The sequence below is a fragment of the Gorilla gorilla genome, chromosome 2, assembly GCF_029281585.2.
Source record: "Gorilla gorilla gorilla isolate KB3781 chromosome 2, NHGRI_mGorGor1-v2.1_pri, whole genome shotgun sequence".
Taxonomy (NCBI): domain Eukaryota; kingdom Metazoa; phylum Chordata; class Mammalia; order Primates; family Hominidae; genus Gorilla; species Gorilla gorilla.
Genome location: NC_086017.1, coordinates 80,992,888 through 81,010,385, shown reverse-complemented (window position 1 = coordinate 81,010,385; position 17,498 = coordinate 80,992,888). Strand labels below are relative to the sequence as shown.

Sequence of the window (17,498 nt, the reverse complement as noted above, 5' to 3'; positions counted from 1 at the left end):
TTCTGTAGGGGCTTCCTTACTTCTCCACATCCTGAAGAAGTGATGTGCGTGATTCTAGCACAGCGCCTGGCCCAGTCGTATCAAGACCTATAAATCACAGCTGAAAATCTGTTTCATTGCCTATACTGTTTTGGAATGTGAATTGAAAATATGCACACAGAAGGGATTCCCTCTTCCTTGACTATATAAGGGAACGGTGCAGCAGAGGCTCAGATACAGTGCAACTTTCATGAGTATTGCCCTGCAGATAACTAGGAGGTTGCTTTGCTCTTGAGAAGACAAGGATGGAAGCAGTGGCCTTTCCGCCTCTCTCCAAAAGGCAGTTGGGTTGGATAATCATACTTTGTATTTATACGGAGCCCTTTGTCTGTAGAAATCAAAGTGCCTGACTAATGCTAACTTGTTAATACTCAGAACACCCCAGGGACATAGGTAGGCTGCAAAGATTATCCCACTTTTGAGGTGGGAAAAATGTCCTGTTGTTAAAATCATTTACAATTTCCGGGTGTGTCTGTATTTAATGCTCAGGCTAGACCTGGAAGCGCTATGATCTAGAGATCATGAGAAGCATTTTTTCCTGTGACATAGTCAGCCCTGACCACAGGCAGTCTCATGAGAAAGTGTTTTACCATGAAGAAACTGGCCTGGAAAATATAGCTAGTGCATGATGTTGATGGTTGGGGGAGGGAGGAGGTGGTGAAGACTAATCGTGCTTAATTTTAATCTATTTAGGGTCAAAGGATGTATTTTTTTTAAAGATACAGCATGGGCTGAAACTTCTGATTTTTGTTTTGTTTCTCTTTAACTCAATATGATGTTGGCAATTTAACTTCCACAAAAATCAAGTTAAGTTTGTTCTTTGTGAAGAAACAGATACAGTACTGCTTATGGGCGCTGCAAAGTTAAGTCAGCGGTTGCTCTGTAGTTACATGCTTTGGGGGCAAAAGAATTGAAACCTGCTGTTAACCTGGTATGGTACTGTGTGATTCTTCAATTCTGGAGTGCCGTGGGCCTCCTTCCTGGGTTTCTAAAGCACAGTGTAAAAATTAGACAAGTGCCATTTACTGTTCAGACTCCTTCGTTGAAAGCTTTTCCAGAAAACTCCACAGTAGGGTGGAGGTGCCTGGGTTGTTTGGCTCCTGAAACTGTTTGTTTGTTGGAACCTGAATATAGAAATTAGATTTGAAAAAAAAAATCTCTACTCAAAATGTGCTTTTAATTTCAAAATGTAATTTTCAAAAGACCATACAAAATGATTCCAGTTTTTGCTTAAGAAATATTATTTTCTTTTTTCTTTCTTTCTTTTTTTTTGTTTTTGTTTTTTGTTTTTTGTTTTTTCTTTTTGGTTTGTTTGTTTCGTTTTTTTCTTTGAGACAGAGTCTTGCTCTGTTACGCAGTCTGGAGTACAGTGGTGCTGTCTCAGCCGACTGCAGCCTCCATCTCACGGGTTCAAGGGATTCTCATGCATCGTCCTCCTCAGTAGCTGGGACTATAGGTGTGCACCATCACACCTGGCTAATTTTTGTATTTTTAGTAGAGACGGAGTTTTGCCATGTTGCCTGGGCTGGTCTCCAACTCCTGGGCTCAAGCGGTCTCCCTGCCTCGGCCTCCCAAAGTGCTGGGATTACAGGCGTGAGCCACAGTGCTTGGCCCAAGAAAATTTCTTTTCTTTTCTTTTTCTTTTTATTTATTTGATTATTTTTTTGAGACAGAGTCTCACTCTGTGGCCCAGGCTGGAGTACAGTAGTGTCATCTCGGCTCACTGCAAGATCTGCCTTCCGGATTCACGCCATTCTCTGGCCCTAGCCTCCAGAGTAGCTGGAACTACAGGCGCCTGCCACCACGCCTGGCTAATTTTTTTTTGTATTTTTAATAGAGACGGGGTTTCGCTGTGTTAGCCAGGATGGTCTCGATCTCCTGACCTCGTGATCCGCCCGCCTCGACCTCCCAAATTGCTGGGATTACAGGTGTGAGCCACCATGCCTGGCCAAAAATTTCTTTTCTTAATCATATTCCCAAATGCTGACAATGTGTCATTGCAGGTGATGGTGTCATATTTTTTATTTTTCTCCCAATTCATGTATACATTTTACATATCTTCTACCATGAACTTATTACTTTCATAATCTATAGTTATACAGCACTTTTCAAAATCACTTGTTACTTATTGAGTGTGAGGCTCTAGACTATGCACTTTACATGTATCAATTTGACATAGGTACTTTCAGTTCCTCCCATTCTTATTGAAGAAGAAACTAAGACACAGAGAGGTTAAGTAACTTGTCTCAGGTCACACAGCTAGCAAATGGTGGAATTGGGCTTCAAATCTAGACACAGTGATTGGTGTGCATTCAACCACTATGTATGCTGCCTCTGTGGACATACATTAATGTTTTTCAAAGCAAACTTCTATTTCTTTGTAATTTCTGTGATTCTCTCAGGGTCAGTAATTCCCCCAAATTCCCAGAGAATCCTTACTTCTTCATGCCTGGAGACTCAAGTTCCATCTTATGCTAAACCATGGTTACTGGAAGTTCAAAAGATCATTGTCACTTTTTGAGCACAACTCTGTGAGCACAACTGTGTATCAGATGACCACAGTTTTTTTCAGATTCCCTCTTAAAGAGTTACTAATTCCTCGACCAAACCAATCAAGTCTGTATTTCTTTGCCTCCGTAAGATGTAATCTTTCTAAAGTTCATTACAAAGTTACCTTTTTGTGTGGTTTAGATTAACTGAATATATTTTTCTATACGTGTCTAATTTTTTTTTAATCGGTCATGTCAAGCAATTAGTTCTAGTTCCAGGTGAATGGAAGAACTCCAAATCCATACGTCTATGGATTAGTGGACTTTTTGTGTGTATGTCGTTCTTGAATACAGTGAAGGGATTCTATCCAGGCTGTGTGACCTTGACCACATTACATAAACTTTCTGTTTATATAAAGTAATTTAGAACCAATCGTAGTTGGGATTCAGTGTTAGTTACCATTTTCTTCATTGGTAGTATCACCACCAGTATCATCATCTCCCCCTAGCTTAATATTTGGCCTCTTAGGCAGCCATTCCTGCATTGAGAATTGGCAAGGCATGGGTGAATGTTTGGTAAGAGTCAGAGTCATATTTGCTTAAGTACATTTGCCATTGGAAAGAGCCAGGATTCTCAGCTGCATGTCATCTGTGTAACTGCAGATAAACCATGTACCCGTCTTGTCCTCAGTTTGCTTTTTGTACAATTAAAGTTGACTGCCTTAGATCCCTTTGGGTTCAAGAGAGGATGCTGCAACTTTTCTTAGTGTTTCTGTAAAGAGGACGACCAATGGTTTAAGATCACTGGGAAAAAGGAATCTTTGCTTTCCATTGAGAAAATATATTCTCTTATGCCTGGGGGCAGTGTGTTATACATATAATAATAGTTTTAATTTCCATTTACTGAATAACTCATGTTTCAGGTGCTGTGCTAAGGACTTTACCTACACATGTCACATAATCTTTATAATTTATCCTCTCTGGTCTTGTGTTTCTCTTTTTTTTTTTGACATACAGTTTATGATCTACAAGTTAAAGTAACCACAAACATAATGTGTACACCACACACTTGCATACATCATGCTGTATTATAAGTATCAATTGTAATAGTGATATTTGAAACATTTTTCTATAGGCTTTGCATAATAAGTAACACAAATATTTTGGAGTAGGTAAAATACTTTATTGTAGTTATTTTACATACTTTAAACAATGTATTTATAGTAAACAATTGTGGTGTTTTTATTTGGGGATTTTTTAAATATTCTTTTTTCCGAGAATTGTCCAGTATTTTTTTCTCTCCAGAGAGGAAAAAAAAAAATTGTAAGCATATGACTGCTCAAAAGGCAAAAACTGAGAAAGGCCCAACCTGAAAAGAAATTTTTTTCAGGTTGGGCCTGTCAAAGGACTATGCAGGTACACACAAATGGAAATGACTTTGTTTTAAAATACTTGTGAAAAACTAGATGATAGACATAATGGAGTCCCTCTGTATCATTTGTTTTTTTAAAAAAATATAACTTTAACTTTTATTTTAAATTCATGGGTACATGTGCAGATTTGTTACCTGGGTATGTTGCATGATGCTGAGTTTGGGGATATCCCGACACCCAGGTACCGAGCATAGTACCCAATAGTTAATTTTTTCACCCTTGTCGCCCTCCCTGTCTCTCTGCCTCATCTGTTAACTGGGTATAATTTACCTCAAGGCATTGTGAAAAAATAAATAATATAATGGGTTTGCACTGTTTAGTACTTGTCTGGCAATAAACGCTAAAAACATTACAATTTTTAATTATCTTCTTTATCCCCAATGACCAGGGACCAGGGCAGGTTTAATAACACAGTAATTTAGCACCCATACCACCTCCACCAAAAAAAGAAGAAGAAGAATGTATTTATAGCAGAGTGCAAGAGTCTACAGTGGCTTAAAACAAGAGCTGGAAATCCCACTGGACCTAAAAGCCATGCCGAGTGGGTCAGGAGAAGAGATCTCACTTAGATGGAGGTGAAGCGTAAGATACAGGTGTCCAGAGGCATTAACTGTGGCTGGACTTTAGTGAAATTTGGGTAAAAAAAGAAAAAGACCTGTACTCTCTTAGCTCTGCTTTTCTATTATTTGCTTTATGAAAAGCTCATTTTGAAAAAAATCCAACCTTGGCTTAGCTGAACCAGAGAACGAGGGACTTGTCCAGAATGGGGCTTGAGGAGGAGCTGAGAATCAAGGTATGATGGGGACAACATCAATATTCCAAGAGAAGATGAGTGAACTCAGTTAACCAGAGAGGTGAAAACACAGCGTGCGAGAGAGCAGAGATAGCTGGGCTTGTTAATTCCTTCCTGTCCGCCTGCTTGGAGTTTGCCATCACAACAGTAGAAACACAGGATGCTGCTGCAGGGATTCAGATGCAGGGCTGGTCCCTTGGGTCTGGGGATACCAGGGAACACTGCTGCTTGAAGGAATTGGATTGTGGACAGAGTTTTTAGGCAAAGGTTGAATTTAGATGAAAGAAGATACTTGGATGCCATGTAAATGTGGGCAGAGAACAGGGAGGGCAGACTTGTAGATATGGTTATGGCTCACAGAGTCCTGGCCATGGAAAGGTCTGGTTGAAAAAAAGCAACTCTTTTGTGTGGGGAAAAGAAGGGAGATTAAAGTTAGAAGATGTGACACTGAGAAAAGACCCTTCCCTTCATTCTGGAGGCAAAAGGGCCCACAGTCAGTCATGCATTTTTAGCTCCGGAGGTCTGCATAGCCATTTGCCAAGATTACCCGCGGCCATCTTTGGTCTAATCAGTGACCTTGATACAGTGTGAGTATCAAGTTCTCATGAGACAATGTTTTGTTCGTTTTTGTTTTTCCATCCTAGCCACTCTGTAGACTTGTGACCTTGGGCAAGTCACTGAACTTGACAATCTGTCTCTGTTTGCCCATTTTAAATCAAGACTTATAAAACTTTCCCGAACTTCCCTTAGAAAAGTTGGGAACAAGAAATGAGATTAGTGTAGAGAGCAACTTAACTAGCACAGTGTCTGGTTCATAGTAAGCAATTCAATACAGTGTTTTTATTTAGTGTCTTAAATGTAGGGAAGTTATGCTGCACTTGTCCCTATGTTTCCAGATGTGCCTCATTTCTTAAATTGTTATACAGATACAATCTTAGCTATTCGAAAAAACTTGCTTTAAGGAGTGTAAATTAATGGAGAATATTAGGATTCCCCCCCATCCTAATATTTGGCCAGTAGTGAGTAGTTCCACATTTTGGATTATTATTCTTGTTTGGCCCTTTCCTATATTCCCATTTCTGTTTCTTTCTTTTGTCTTCTATCTCTGCTGGAATGTTGCCTCTAAATCATTTTTACTCTTTGCTTCTTTGCCCAAATTCAGGCAAGAAAAGGAAGGTACTTTGTGAAGCAAAGCATTCATAGGTGTTAATTGCCTCTTAGGGCATCCCGAGTATGTGTGACTTACAGTATAAGAAAAAAAGGAATACAGTACCATATTTGTTTGAGAAAGAACTGGGTTCAGTGTTACTAGGAAAGTCATGGAAAATCCTCCATTATTTTGAGCATAATTCTAGTTAGATTCTTCCACAAGCTTCAAAATTAGCAAGTCTCATTCTGAGGTATGAAAAGATGTGAATCTGAATTATTCATAATGAGAGTTGCTGAGCTGCACCTCATAAAAGCAATTGCAAAAAACAGTGGGTTAAATACAGTGAGTTAATAGAGCCTTTTGATTCATTTATCCTTGCATTTGACCCCAAGTTTTTCTACTTTGGGAACCTGGAGGATGGGTCCAACTTATTTATTTTTAAACACAATCTAGTCTTAAACAGAGGCAAAAAAGAGTTTGATGCAGCATCCAACTTAACATTTTAGACATTTTCTAATAAACTTCACTTCTGTTTTACTTCACTGCAATGCTAATGTGGCCTACAGTCATAGCATCCTAGGCTGTGATCTTGTCAACTCTCATGAGCTAAACAGGCTCAGGCTTGGGCACTGCTTGAATGGAATCCCTCCAAAGACAACTCAGGTGCCGGAGACTTGGTGTAGTGATTCAGCGTCTGGCACTGGCTCCAAGAGGAGCAACCAGCCAGTGCCTCAGCAAGGTGGTTATAGGGCCCTATGTTAATGGGAGTAGGAGTATGATGGTGGGTTTTTTTTTAGCTCTTCCCAAAGACTTCAAGCAGACTTCCTGACTGTTTGTAGTCATTAAACTTACTACATCTAATTTTGCAAGAGGACCATAGATCCCGCCCCCCTTTTTTTTTTCTGGTGTCGTGAAAATCCTATCCTTTACCTTGCTGGCTGGGAAGTATCCTGTACATGCCTTTCAAGTAGAAAAGGTTACTCATAATTGCAAGCGGATACAGGGTTTGCTGACCCCTTCCTGGGCTTGATTGGCGGTGGGGTTTGTAGCAGAATGCCACCTCCTATCTAGAGCTTTCGGCATCTCTCTCTGTCCATGTCTCCTGTAGTTGGTGCACAGGATGGCATTTGAGCTCACAACACTAATGCAGGCAAATCATGACGTGGTGCAGGAACACATTTGCGTAATTTTGTTCTCTTTAGTCCCAGTTCTTGTAAAAAAAAAAAAGAAAGAAAGAAAACATATAATTTTTTGCCATCTTTTCTTCCCCAAGAAAATACACTCAAGTTGCTGACTTTAAAAGAAACAAAAAGCACAACTCCCAAACCTACCTTTGCGGTATTTGTTAAACATTAAAGTAAAAGAAAAGCAAGGAATATACATAATAGGCATCATAGCAATGATAACCACCCTACATGTAGCTTAAAGAATATAAAATCATGTCTGTAAGTATATGTGAAACCTAACATTGGAAGTAGATCTAGAAGAGAGGTTCAGGCTGGTGTGGGGTGATAAAGTGGTCCAAGTACTGGAGGGGGTGCTTTGGCCTGGCCTTTACCTTTTCCCCACCGTCCCCACACAGAGATGACACTGCCCATGACCCATGACTGTAACTCCTCTGCAGTTAGGACAATGATGACCAAAGAGAAGAGTGACTTTTCTATTTCTTGTCCCTTTCCACTTTGACTCAAACACATAATGTTGGAATGCTGTAGGTATGGAGTTGTCTCTGCTCTGATTTTTCTCCATGCCTATCTTGACATTGTCTCATAAACTTCTTTGCAAAGACTGGAACACTTTTTAAAATCCATGCAAAATGTCCTACCTAAATATCAGCTGTTATTAAATGCTCTGTAAGCATAGGATAATTTGTCCGGCTGTTGGAACTCTTGAGGATGGATGATGCTACATAGAGTCTTTCCCTTCTCAGCCACTGATTCAAATTCAATATATCCCAGTTGATGTAAGACTTGGCTGTCTACTGCACCTGCTTTTGGGGTTGAGTCAAGTGAATTTACTACCAATGAATGTTCAGAGTCCACACCCTTGTTTGCAGTATCGTAGAGTAGACCAAGCAGTGACTGGTACAAAGAAACTGTTAAAGGCTGTCTGTGAATGGTCATTACCCCCTGTAAGTTTTGTTGGAGAATGTGTTTTGTTTTCTATTTATGACGCCAATAACCTGACTCAATGATTTACTGCAGTGCTTTCTTTCTTCTCTTGTGTACCTAATATTTACACAGTCATTAGAATTGGAATCTTTCTTTGAACATCTAATATTTTCACAATCACCAGAATCCTTCCATGAGATTAGCTTACTTTTCCATTGTCTTGTTACAACCAAATGTTCTATTTGTAAAATAAAATTTAAAAAAATTGTTTGAAGAACCTATTGCTTTGGAATACTGTTGACTCTGTATGAATACTTCCAGTTCTACAAGTCACTGTCATTTCTTTCTTTTTCTTTTTTTTAAGTCAGTCACAACCCTTAATTCCTTCCTGCACTGGAGTGATTACTCTGTCTAAAGGAAGAAGGTGATGAAGTTTCCTTGCATACTCAGTCCCCGGTCTTGCTACAGAGTGATTGTCAGGTTGTGTTAAATGATCACTGCTTTGGTTGCTGGGGTTGAACAAAGATAGCAAACTAGTTTAGGGGAACCAGGCTCTCTAGAGGGACTCAAAGAGTATGTAGAGGATGAGAAACAGAGGAGAGAACATGACTCCTTTCCTACTAATGTTCCTATGCTGCTTTTCTTTTTTTTACAAGCTTTTCCTCCCACCCCTATGTCCACAGGGACTGTTGATTAGTCCATGAAATTATCTGAAAAACAGGTTTGGTCTTGAGGGGTAGAGAGAGTCTAGGAAAAGAAATTAGAAGAAGGATGGCTGACTCAGACCAGCCTTTCAAGCTGAAAATGGGACAACTTCTCAGGGCAGACAGGAAATAACCAACTCTCGACTGGCCACCAATAAGGCACATGCTGCCTTCATTCTGTGGGTGCTCAGGATCTCATACTGAGCTGAACTGCTATCAATTACCTACCAGCAGAAACACATCTTCAAAGTTTGAGGCAAGTTTTAAACAGTTTCAGATCAAGAAGCACATGGATGTATTTCCTTTTCAGAACATCAACATTGAATTTGAGCTTAAAGAACAGCTAATTAATAATGTTCTTGCTCCTTGGCCAAACTCTAAAATTATTTTGGGGAACTGATTGAAAGATGTGTTTATATAGGATTCTATCCAGTGAAATCTTTGGGGATCTCAGACTACAGATAGCAACCTAAGATGGGGATTGACAGACTTTTCTAGTAAAGAGCCAGATAAGAAATATTTTAGGTCTCAAGGGCCATGTGGTCTCTGTCAAAAGTCCTTGACTCCGTTTGTAGCACAAAAGTAGCCATAGATTATATATAAGGGAATGAGCTTAACTGTATTCCAATAAAATTTTATTGGTAAATACCAAAATTTGAATACCATATAAGTTTCACATGTCATAATATAATCTTATTTTATTTTTTTCTCAACCATTTAAGCAAAAACCATTCTTATATCATGAGCTGATATATGACAGATGATACAAAACAGGTGATAGACCGAATTTGGTCCACGGGCTATAGTTTGCTGACCCGTGACTAGAAACTTTCCAGTTAGTCATATTTTTTGAAGACCTCCATGTGTCACTTGGTTATCTCAGACCCCGTCACCAAGTGTGTTATGCAAAGCATTTTAGAAAGATGTTCCCCGTCTACCAGCTTGCTTTATGTATGTGTGCATGCCTGTTCAAACCATATTTTATATAAACTTGTTGATGTTTCTTAAAATATGGTAGACATGTTTTTGAACATCGGCTACCTTGATAAACATGCTAAACATAGAATTACCTAGCCCCTATAAGCACCTGCTATGATCTTAGAATGTAAATAGCTCAGAAGTTGTAAACACGCTTATGTAAAACATAATTTGTAAATAACAGATGGCACTTATTTACTAAGAATATGAAGGCACTGATGAGAATGAAGTAATCTTGGACCAATAGAATGGAAGGTGTGTCAAAAATGTCTAGGTTCCAAGTTAGTATGAAAACAGGACCTACCGAGCCAGCAGCGAGAGGGCCATCTCACTGGCTCTGAGTGCTGAGAGCTGGCCGTGGACCATGACATGCCAGCCATCGGGCAGTTCCAACTCCTTGTGCACATCCGGGCATAGATGAGAGACTAGTCAATCCACAGAAGAGATGAAAGTGATGCGTGCCTGCCACCACTCCCCCTGACCCACCCACTTCTTCTTTTAGCTCAGAGAGCCACTTTTTTTAGCTTGAAGGAAAATAAATGTGAATGTGTGCAACTGGGCTCTGAGTGCCTGGTTTTATCATTCACCCCCACTCTGTGACATCCTCAAACTGTGTCTTTACTGTAACCCGAGCCTAGCATGAAAATACAGCACCAGGTTATCCAGTGCCAGGCAATTGTCACATCTGTTATAAAGGAAGTGTTGACTCAACCCACCCAGGAACCACCCAAGAGTAAAAGGTCTACAGAGATGGGATTGGACCTTTTAAGTTATTTACATTAGCAATTGATCTGGAACTTGAGTCAGAGTTGATCCTTGCTTCTTAAAAGAGAAATTCTTTCATTTATTCGTATCCTTTCTGTCTCTCTCTTTCTGCTGCTTGCCCTCTCCTTCTTCCTTTTTCACCTTTCTCTCTCCCTCTCCCATACACACAAACACATATCCACACGCATTCTGTATCCAGAGAATCTAATTTTATCTTCAAACAATGTATCCTAAGGGACTTTTTTCTAATTGTGATTGAGATATTGTTATAAAAATAAGAAAAGTCCATTCTCACTCCTCAGTTGTATTGGAATAATATCTGGCCTGCCACAGTGGCTCACACTTGTAATCCCAACCCTTTGAGAGGCCAAAGTGGGAGGATTGCTTGAGCCCAGGAATTTGAAACCAGCTGGGGCAACACAATGAGACCCCGTCTCTACAAAAATGAAAAAATTAGTTGGATGTGGTGGCTCATGCCTGTAGTCTCAGCTATTCAGGAGGCTGAGGTGGGAGGATTGCTTGAGCCCAGGAGGTCAAGGCTACAGTGAGCCGTGATTGTGCTATTGCATTTCAGCCCAGGTAACATAGTGAGACCTTGTCTCAAAGAAAAAAAAAAAAAAAGATTTATCTCTGGGGATTAGGCATTGGAGTTGGAGATGAAGGACATGATCGGTTCTGATCACGTAACAGGTAAAAATGGCTATCAAGTCATCATCTGCAGGAAACATGGTAAACATAGGTCTCTGACACAGATTCCAAAGGGGATCCCGTCAGTCATTCCACATTTTCCACTGGTCAACACTGAATATTATAATAAGCATGTTTTTTACTTTTTACAAATCATAGATGGTGGAGATTTGTATTATAATGCTCAGATACATAGTGTTATACACTAAGGATTTATTGCCTCTCCTTGCATGTGACCATTTAAAATCTAGACCACAGTGATTTATATATCATGGAAATTAGGAAAGAAAACACCTTTTAGTGGTTGATTTCAAAGCATGTTATAACTTCTGTTCAGTTAGGTTTTAAAACTCCTGCTGAGACCTAAGGCAATTTTTAAATGGACTTTAATTTGGGGAGGATATGGTTAATAATTTGTTCCTACTCTGTTAACATACTCATGATAAAGCTGGGGAATTATTGGATAATTCATAGCAATTCATATCAAAATGAATTATTCTCTGCACTAGTGTTGTCTCTCCATCCCAAATATTTAAAGTTATTTTACCTGTGTTTATTCATTTGGGGGCTGAAATTTGGAAGTCAGTTTGTACATCTTTATCTCATGGTGTTCTCTGTTCAGTAGGTCGGCTGCAGTTTCCCTTGGGTTCATACAAGTTTGCAAATCTTTTCCCCCCGTGCTTGTATCTTGGATTATCATCTTTAGTGGGCCTCTGTATGAGACGGTATGAAGAGGCTGGGGTTTACAATATGATTATTTAAGTTCATGTACCCTATGTTGGGTCTGAAAAAAAAACTTATACATGACTTTTTTACCCCCTTCAAACCAGAAGAATAAATCTGAGGATCCCAGTAGCTAATTTTGAAATGTGTGATCATTCTGTAGAGCCAGCTCAGTAAGCATTTGTTGAAAACTTAAGTTTAAGTTCTATACTTTCCTTTCCTTATGTACATTTATGAGACCATGCTCATATAAGAATAGTTTTGTGATGGCCGGACACGGTGGCTCACGCCTGTAATCCCAGCACTTTGGGAAGATGAGGCGGGCAGGTCACTGAGGTCAGGAGTGTGAGACTAGCCCGGCCGACGTGGCAAAACCCCGCCTCTACTAAAAATACAAAAACTAGCAAGGCATGGTGGCAGGTGCCTGTAGTCTCAGCTACTCGGGAGGCTTGGGCAGGAGAATTGCTTGAACCTAGGAGGCAGAGGTTGCAGTGAACCGAGGTTGCACTACTGCACTCCAGCCTGGGCAACACAGCAAGACTTTGTCCAAAAAAAAAAAAAGAATAGTTTTGTGTGTATGTGTGAATGTTTTTCTTAAAGACACTTTGCTGAAGTGAGGAGTTGACTATAGCTGCTCTGAGATTTGACTATTTAAAAATTGAGGCCGGGTGCAGTGGCTCACACCTGTAATCCTAGCACTTTGGGAGGCCAAGGCAGGTAGATCACCTGAGGTCAGGAGTTAGAGACCAGCCTGGCCAACATGGTGAAACCCCGTCTCTAATAAAAATACAAAAATTAGCTGGGTGTGGTGGCACACGTCTGTAGTCCCAGCTACTCAGGAGGCTGAGGCAGGAGAATTGCTTGAACCCGGGAGGCAGAGGTTGCAGCGAGCTGAGATTGCACCACTGCACTCCAGCCTGGGTGACAGAGCGAGACTCCATCTCCAAAATAAATAAATAAATAAATAAATAATAATAATAATTGAGTGCCCATCCTCCCAGTATTTGGTGGAATGTGATAAGTTATATAGAGTCTTCATTACTTTGTTTTTCTTTGCTTGCTTTATTTTAGTGTTAAGTGTGTGTAACCTTTCTCCTCTTCCCCACCATATTTTTCTCTGCACTGTCATCTATAGTCCCTCTCTCTGCCTTTCCAACTAGCAACCAAACCCTTCTTTGCTGATCAGCCTATTACTCTGAGAACTCTGATGATAGCACTTAAAATATATAACAGTTCCCTTTCTACATTAAAAAGCCATAAAACCTTCATGTTCAATAGCTAAGGGAACATATATAGTAGGAGAAGAGGCTTTTGCTCCTGCAGGCACCTTGCAAAGGGGACTATTTTTCTTATATGATATAAATGAAATCTTCACTCTGCCCACTTTTACACCTACGCATGTACTGAGCGTCTCCAAGGAGACAAGGAAACCCGGAGTCCAGTGATGGTGAATCCTCCCTGAGACAGCAGGCTAGAGTCTCAGGCAACTCTCCCAGGCGTCTTGGCTTCCAGATGCCCCACTCAGACAGCCCCTTTTCTCGAGGCTCTTCCAGGCAGGCCTTGTCGAATCTGTCTCTCCCTTCACAGATGAACTAGCCCATGCATTACATCTGAAGGGCTGGTCATGGTGAGTTCAGTAGGCAGAAGGCCTCCCTGGGACACAGGGGTGGATGCAGTAGGCAGGTGGGATAGCAGGGTTCCACTTTCCCATGGTCTTTTCTTTGTCACTCATCTATAGGTGCTTGTGTTTCTTAGCTTTCCTTTGCACCTCTTAAACACAAAAGCGCCACTCAACCTTACGCAGTGTCTTAAAAATGTTATTTGTTACAACTCTAGTTACGAGCACAGTTCAGTGAGCGTGTCCTTTTAGGAGAAGCACTGCTCTTGCACATTCCACGTTTTTAGATGTCTGCTCATGAACATTAATCCTCTAGACCACTCTGTTCTCTCTTTCTTCTGAGTTCAATGCGCAGGGACATCCAGGCCCTCTTACCTCTCTTCCATTCCACCATTGTCCCTGTAACTTTTCTTGTAAATATCCATGTTGTTTTCTTATGTAAATGAAGCACCTGTTCCTTTTTAAGGAACACACTACCATCATAAGTCCATTATGCTAACTTTCTAAGGCTATAGCCTCAGGTCCTTTTGATGTATTGATGACATCTATGTGTGCCTCTTCTTTGATGCACAAATAATTTGGTTACCATATAGAAATTATTATTGATATAATTAGAAGTCTCATTTTGTGTCTAAACTCTAAGCACATCATTTAATGAGCATTCTTGACATCTCTGCCATGTGTACATTCTTGGTTCTCAGCTGCATTGACTCAAGTAACCCAACTTTTCATATGACTTTCTAGCATGATATCCTCAAACTTCAGTTTTCTGTTGCTGGTCCTACTGCCATCTTTGGAAAGGTGTGTGGCTAGCCATTGTTCCTGTTCTTAATTCTTTGGCAGTGAATGTCTTCATGGCGGTTTATTGATGACATTGTTTTTTTCTTTTTTTACTTGACCTTTTATTTTATTTTATTTTATTTTATGAGATGGAAGCTTATTCTGTTACCCAGGCTGAAGCACAGTGGTGCGATCTCGACTCACCCTAACCTCTGCCTCCCAGGTGCAAGCGATTCTCCTGCCTCAGCCTCCCAAGTAGCTGGGATTATAGGCATCTGCCACCACACCCAGCTAATTTTTGTATTTTTAGTAGAGACAGGGTTTCACCATGTTGGCCAGGCTGTTCTCGAACTCCTGACCTCAAGTGATCTGCCTACCTCAGTCTCCCAAGGTGCTGGGATTACAGGCGTGAGCCACAACGCCCAGCCTACTTGAACTTCTAAAAAGATTTGTCAGTCATATGTTAAACATTTTAGAGGACTCTTCTGTTTTCTTCCTGCTTTATCTCCAATTCATACTACCTCCCCAATGTCTACCTTTAAGGAGAAACCATCCCATATTGTAAGCTTGAAAGGGTCATTTATAATAAACGTAACCAGTTTTGTTCACAGATACATAATATGCCTCTTTAAGATGACTAGAGATCAGATTTGCCAAATTTTCCTCTCTGATTTCTATCAAGGTCATCCTAGGTATGTCTCGTCTGTTTAATCTTCCTTCCTACGTAGCCTAATCCATAGTATATATTTTTTTGTGGTCCACCACTTAGTTCTTTCTCTTTATTTGGACTCAGATGGGGTGAAAGTATTACTTTCAACTTGAGTCCCTACATTTCCCCAAGAAGAATTGGGGGAGGGTGAAGGTGACCCTGAAAAGGGCCCTGTAGTGTCTCCCAAGTTTTCATCTTTGCTCGGGTCCCTCCTGGTCTCTCTGTCATCTTTGTTCAGAGTCTCAATCACTCATGGTCTTAAATTTCATGTCAGATCTTTAGTAGGAATAAAATGTCTGCTTAGATGCCTGTGGAACTGTGGATGAAACTGGCCGAGTCAAAGGGAACGTAAACAAATTCTGGAAAGTTTTCCAACTAAGACTGGTGGGAAGTTTCATTTGCTGTTTCATTTGCCAGGAAATAGGAAAGTCAGGACCCAGTCCCAAAGCTCACTTCCTGGAATCCTTTTTTATGAAGAGTCCCCTGAACCTGTGTAGTAACGCAAAGGATTTTCTTGTTTTTCCTTCCAGGCACTTCAGGTGGCAAGACAGCTCCTTCTTCAGCAGCAACAGCAGCAGCAAGTTAGTGGATTAAAATCTCCCAAGAGGAATGACAAACAACCAGCTCTTCAGGTAACAATTCTTTTTCTTTTTAAGTTGACATTATACCCTTTGGGATAACTGACAAGCAGTTCAGGAGTGGATTGTGTTGAGCATTGCAAATCATGTAAGAAAATCTTCTGTGGAAAGTACATTTTTGGTTTACCAGCAAGTTGTAACATTTTGGGGAAAATGTGTATTTGACCAAAAGTTTTATTGTCAGGAGTAAGATCTCCTGATTAGTGAATATAATAGAAGGATAAGGAGTTGTAAGTGTTGAGTTGCTAATAGGCAGTGTAGGTTACCAATGAGAAGAGTTCATAGTACTCAGAATTGTCACCACATTCTCTTATGTTGGGTCTAGAAATGGCATAAACACACACAGACACACACCTTACTTTAGTATAGTCATCCTCAATTGGGAAGATTTTGGCGAGCCCCCCACCCCCCCACCCACCACCAGGAGACAATGGGCAATGTCTAGAGACGTTTTTGGTTGCCACAACTAGCAGGGCAGAGGTGTTGCTGGCATCCAGTAAGTACAGGCCAGGGATGTTGCCAAACATCCTGCAATGCACAGGACGCGACACACCGTGATTCATCCCAGAATGTCAATAGCATCAAGAACTATGACTCGGCCTGAGGAGGATGTGGTACTTTTAATATTATGGCTTGTAATGATTATAATATATACCCAATTCTTCAGTGGATATGTTCAGAATGTTTCTAGGTCAATAATTTTTAAATGGCAAGAAATTTTTATGTAAAGATACAAAAATGGTTGTTCTAGCAACTTCTGATTTCAGGCACATTGAAGGCAAGGGCTTAATGGAGTAGAAGAAGGAGTAAGTTTATAAAAATCTAATTTGGGGCCAGGCATGGTGGCTCACGCCTGTAATCCCAGCACTTTGGGAAGCTGAGGCAGGCGGATCACTTGAGGTCAGGAGTTTGAGACGAGGCTGGCCAACCTGGTGAAACTACATCTCTACCAAAAAATACAAAAGTTAGCCAAGCTTGGTGGCGGGTGCCTGTAATCCCAGCTACTAGGGAGGCTGAGGCAGGAGAATCCCTTGAACCCGGGAGGTGGAGGTTGCAGTGAGCCAAGCTCGCACCACTGCGCTCCAGCCTGGGCGACAAGAGTGAAACTCCATCTCAAAAAACAACAAAAAAAATCTAATTTGGGTTTTTGACTCAAAGTAGAAAATTTTAATAGAAATTTCAAAGAGACTTGAATCAGGGTCTTCATGCTCACGTTTAAGAGAGGGCACTTGGCACCCGGGTCCTAAGTGGTTCAGACTACTTTCATAGCTGAAGGTGGGCATCCCTGTCACAGGAGGGGACAGAATCTATAAGCGGTAGCTGATAGGTGTATAACTTGGTGCCAATTAGTTGGATAATGAGGTCAACCTAAATTCTAGCTTGTGTTTACTTTTCACAGGTCAGGGTGAACCACAGCCTGTTCCCAGATTATCCGCAAAGATCAAACTGACCTTGACCAACAAGTTCTAGTTCTTCTACATGTACTTGGGAAACTGTCACTTTCCAGAGAGAGTTCAGCACTATAGTGACGCTTTATTGGAAAAGTTGACAATCTGCCTTGTTTACTAACCCTTCTGTAAACACTTATTTGGTAAACCATCACCAGACCATGTGCCTTGGAATGCGTGCGCATGCAGGGGACATTTTTAATGAGGTACAGTGCCATTGAGGGCCCATGTCAGGTGCTATAAGAAGTGCTTTGTTGTGCAGATGTCTTAAGAACAGCCCTGGAGGATGAAATATGACTATGTTGACCTTTCAGCTGTGAGCTTATTTGTCAGGATTCAAATAAGTTGAAAGGATCAAACTGAACAGTTTCCGTAGTCAGACTGGGAATTGTGTTTCAGAGGTCAGCAGCGGAGGCCACATTGCAGATTCCAT

General features: G+C 40.7%; 1 protein-coding gene across 30 annotated transcripts in view; it reads left to right on the top strand.

The window, feature by feature from the left end:
• FOXP1 (forkhead box P1) overlaps positions 1 to 17,498 on the top strand; it is a 630,459-nt gene that overhangs the window by 457,231 nt on the left and 155,730 nt on the right. For all 30 annotated transcript variants that reach the window (XM_004035886.5, XM_019023994.4, XM_063703907.1 and 27 more), the window contains one exon: positions 15,510 to 15,611. In XM_004035886.5, coding sequence (XP_004035934.1) covers positions 15,510 to 15,611 — 102 coding nt within the window. The remainder of the gene's footprint in view (positions 1 to 15,509; positions 15,612 to 17,498) is intronic.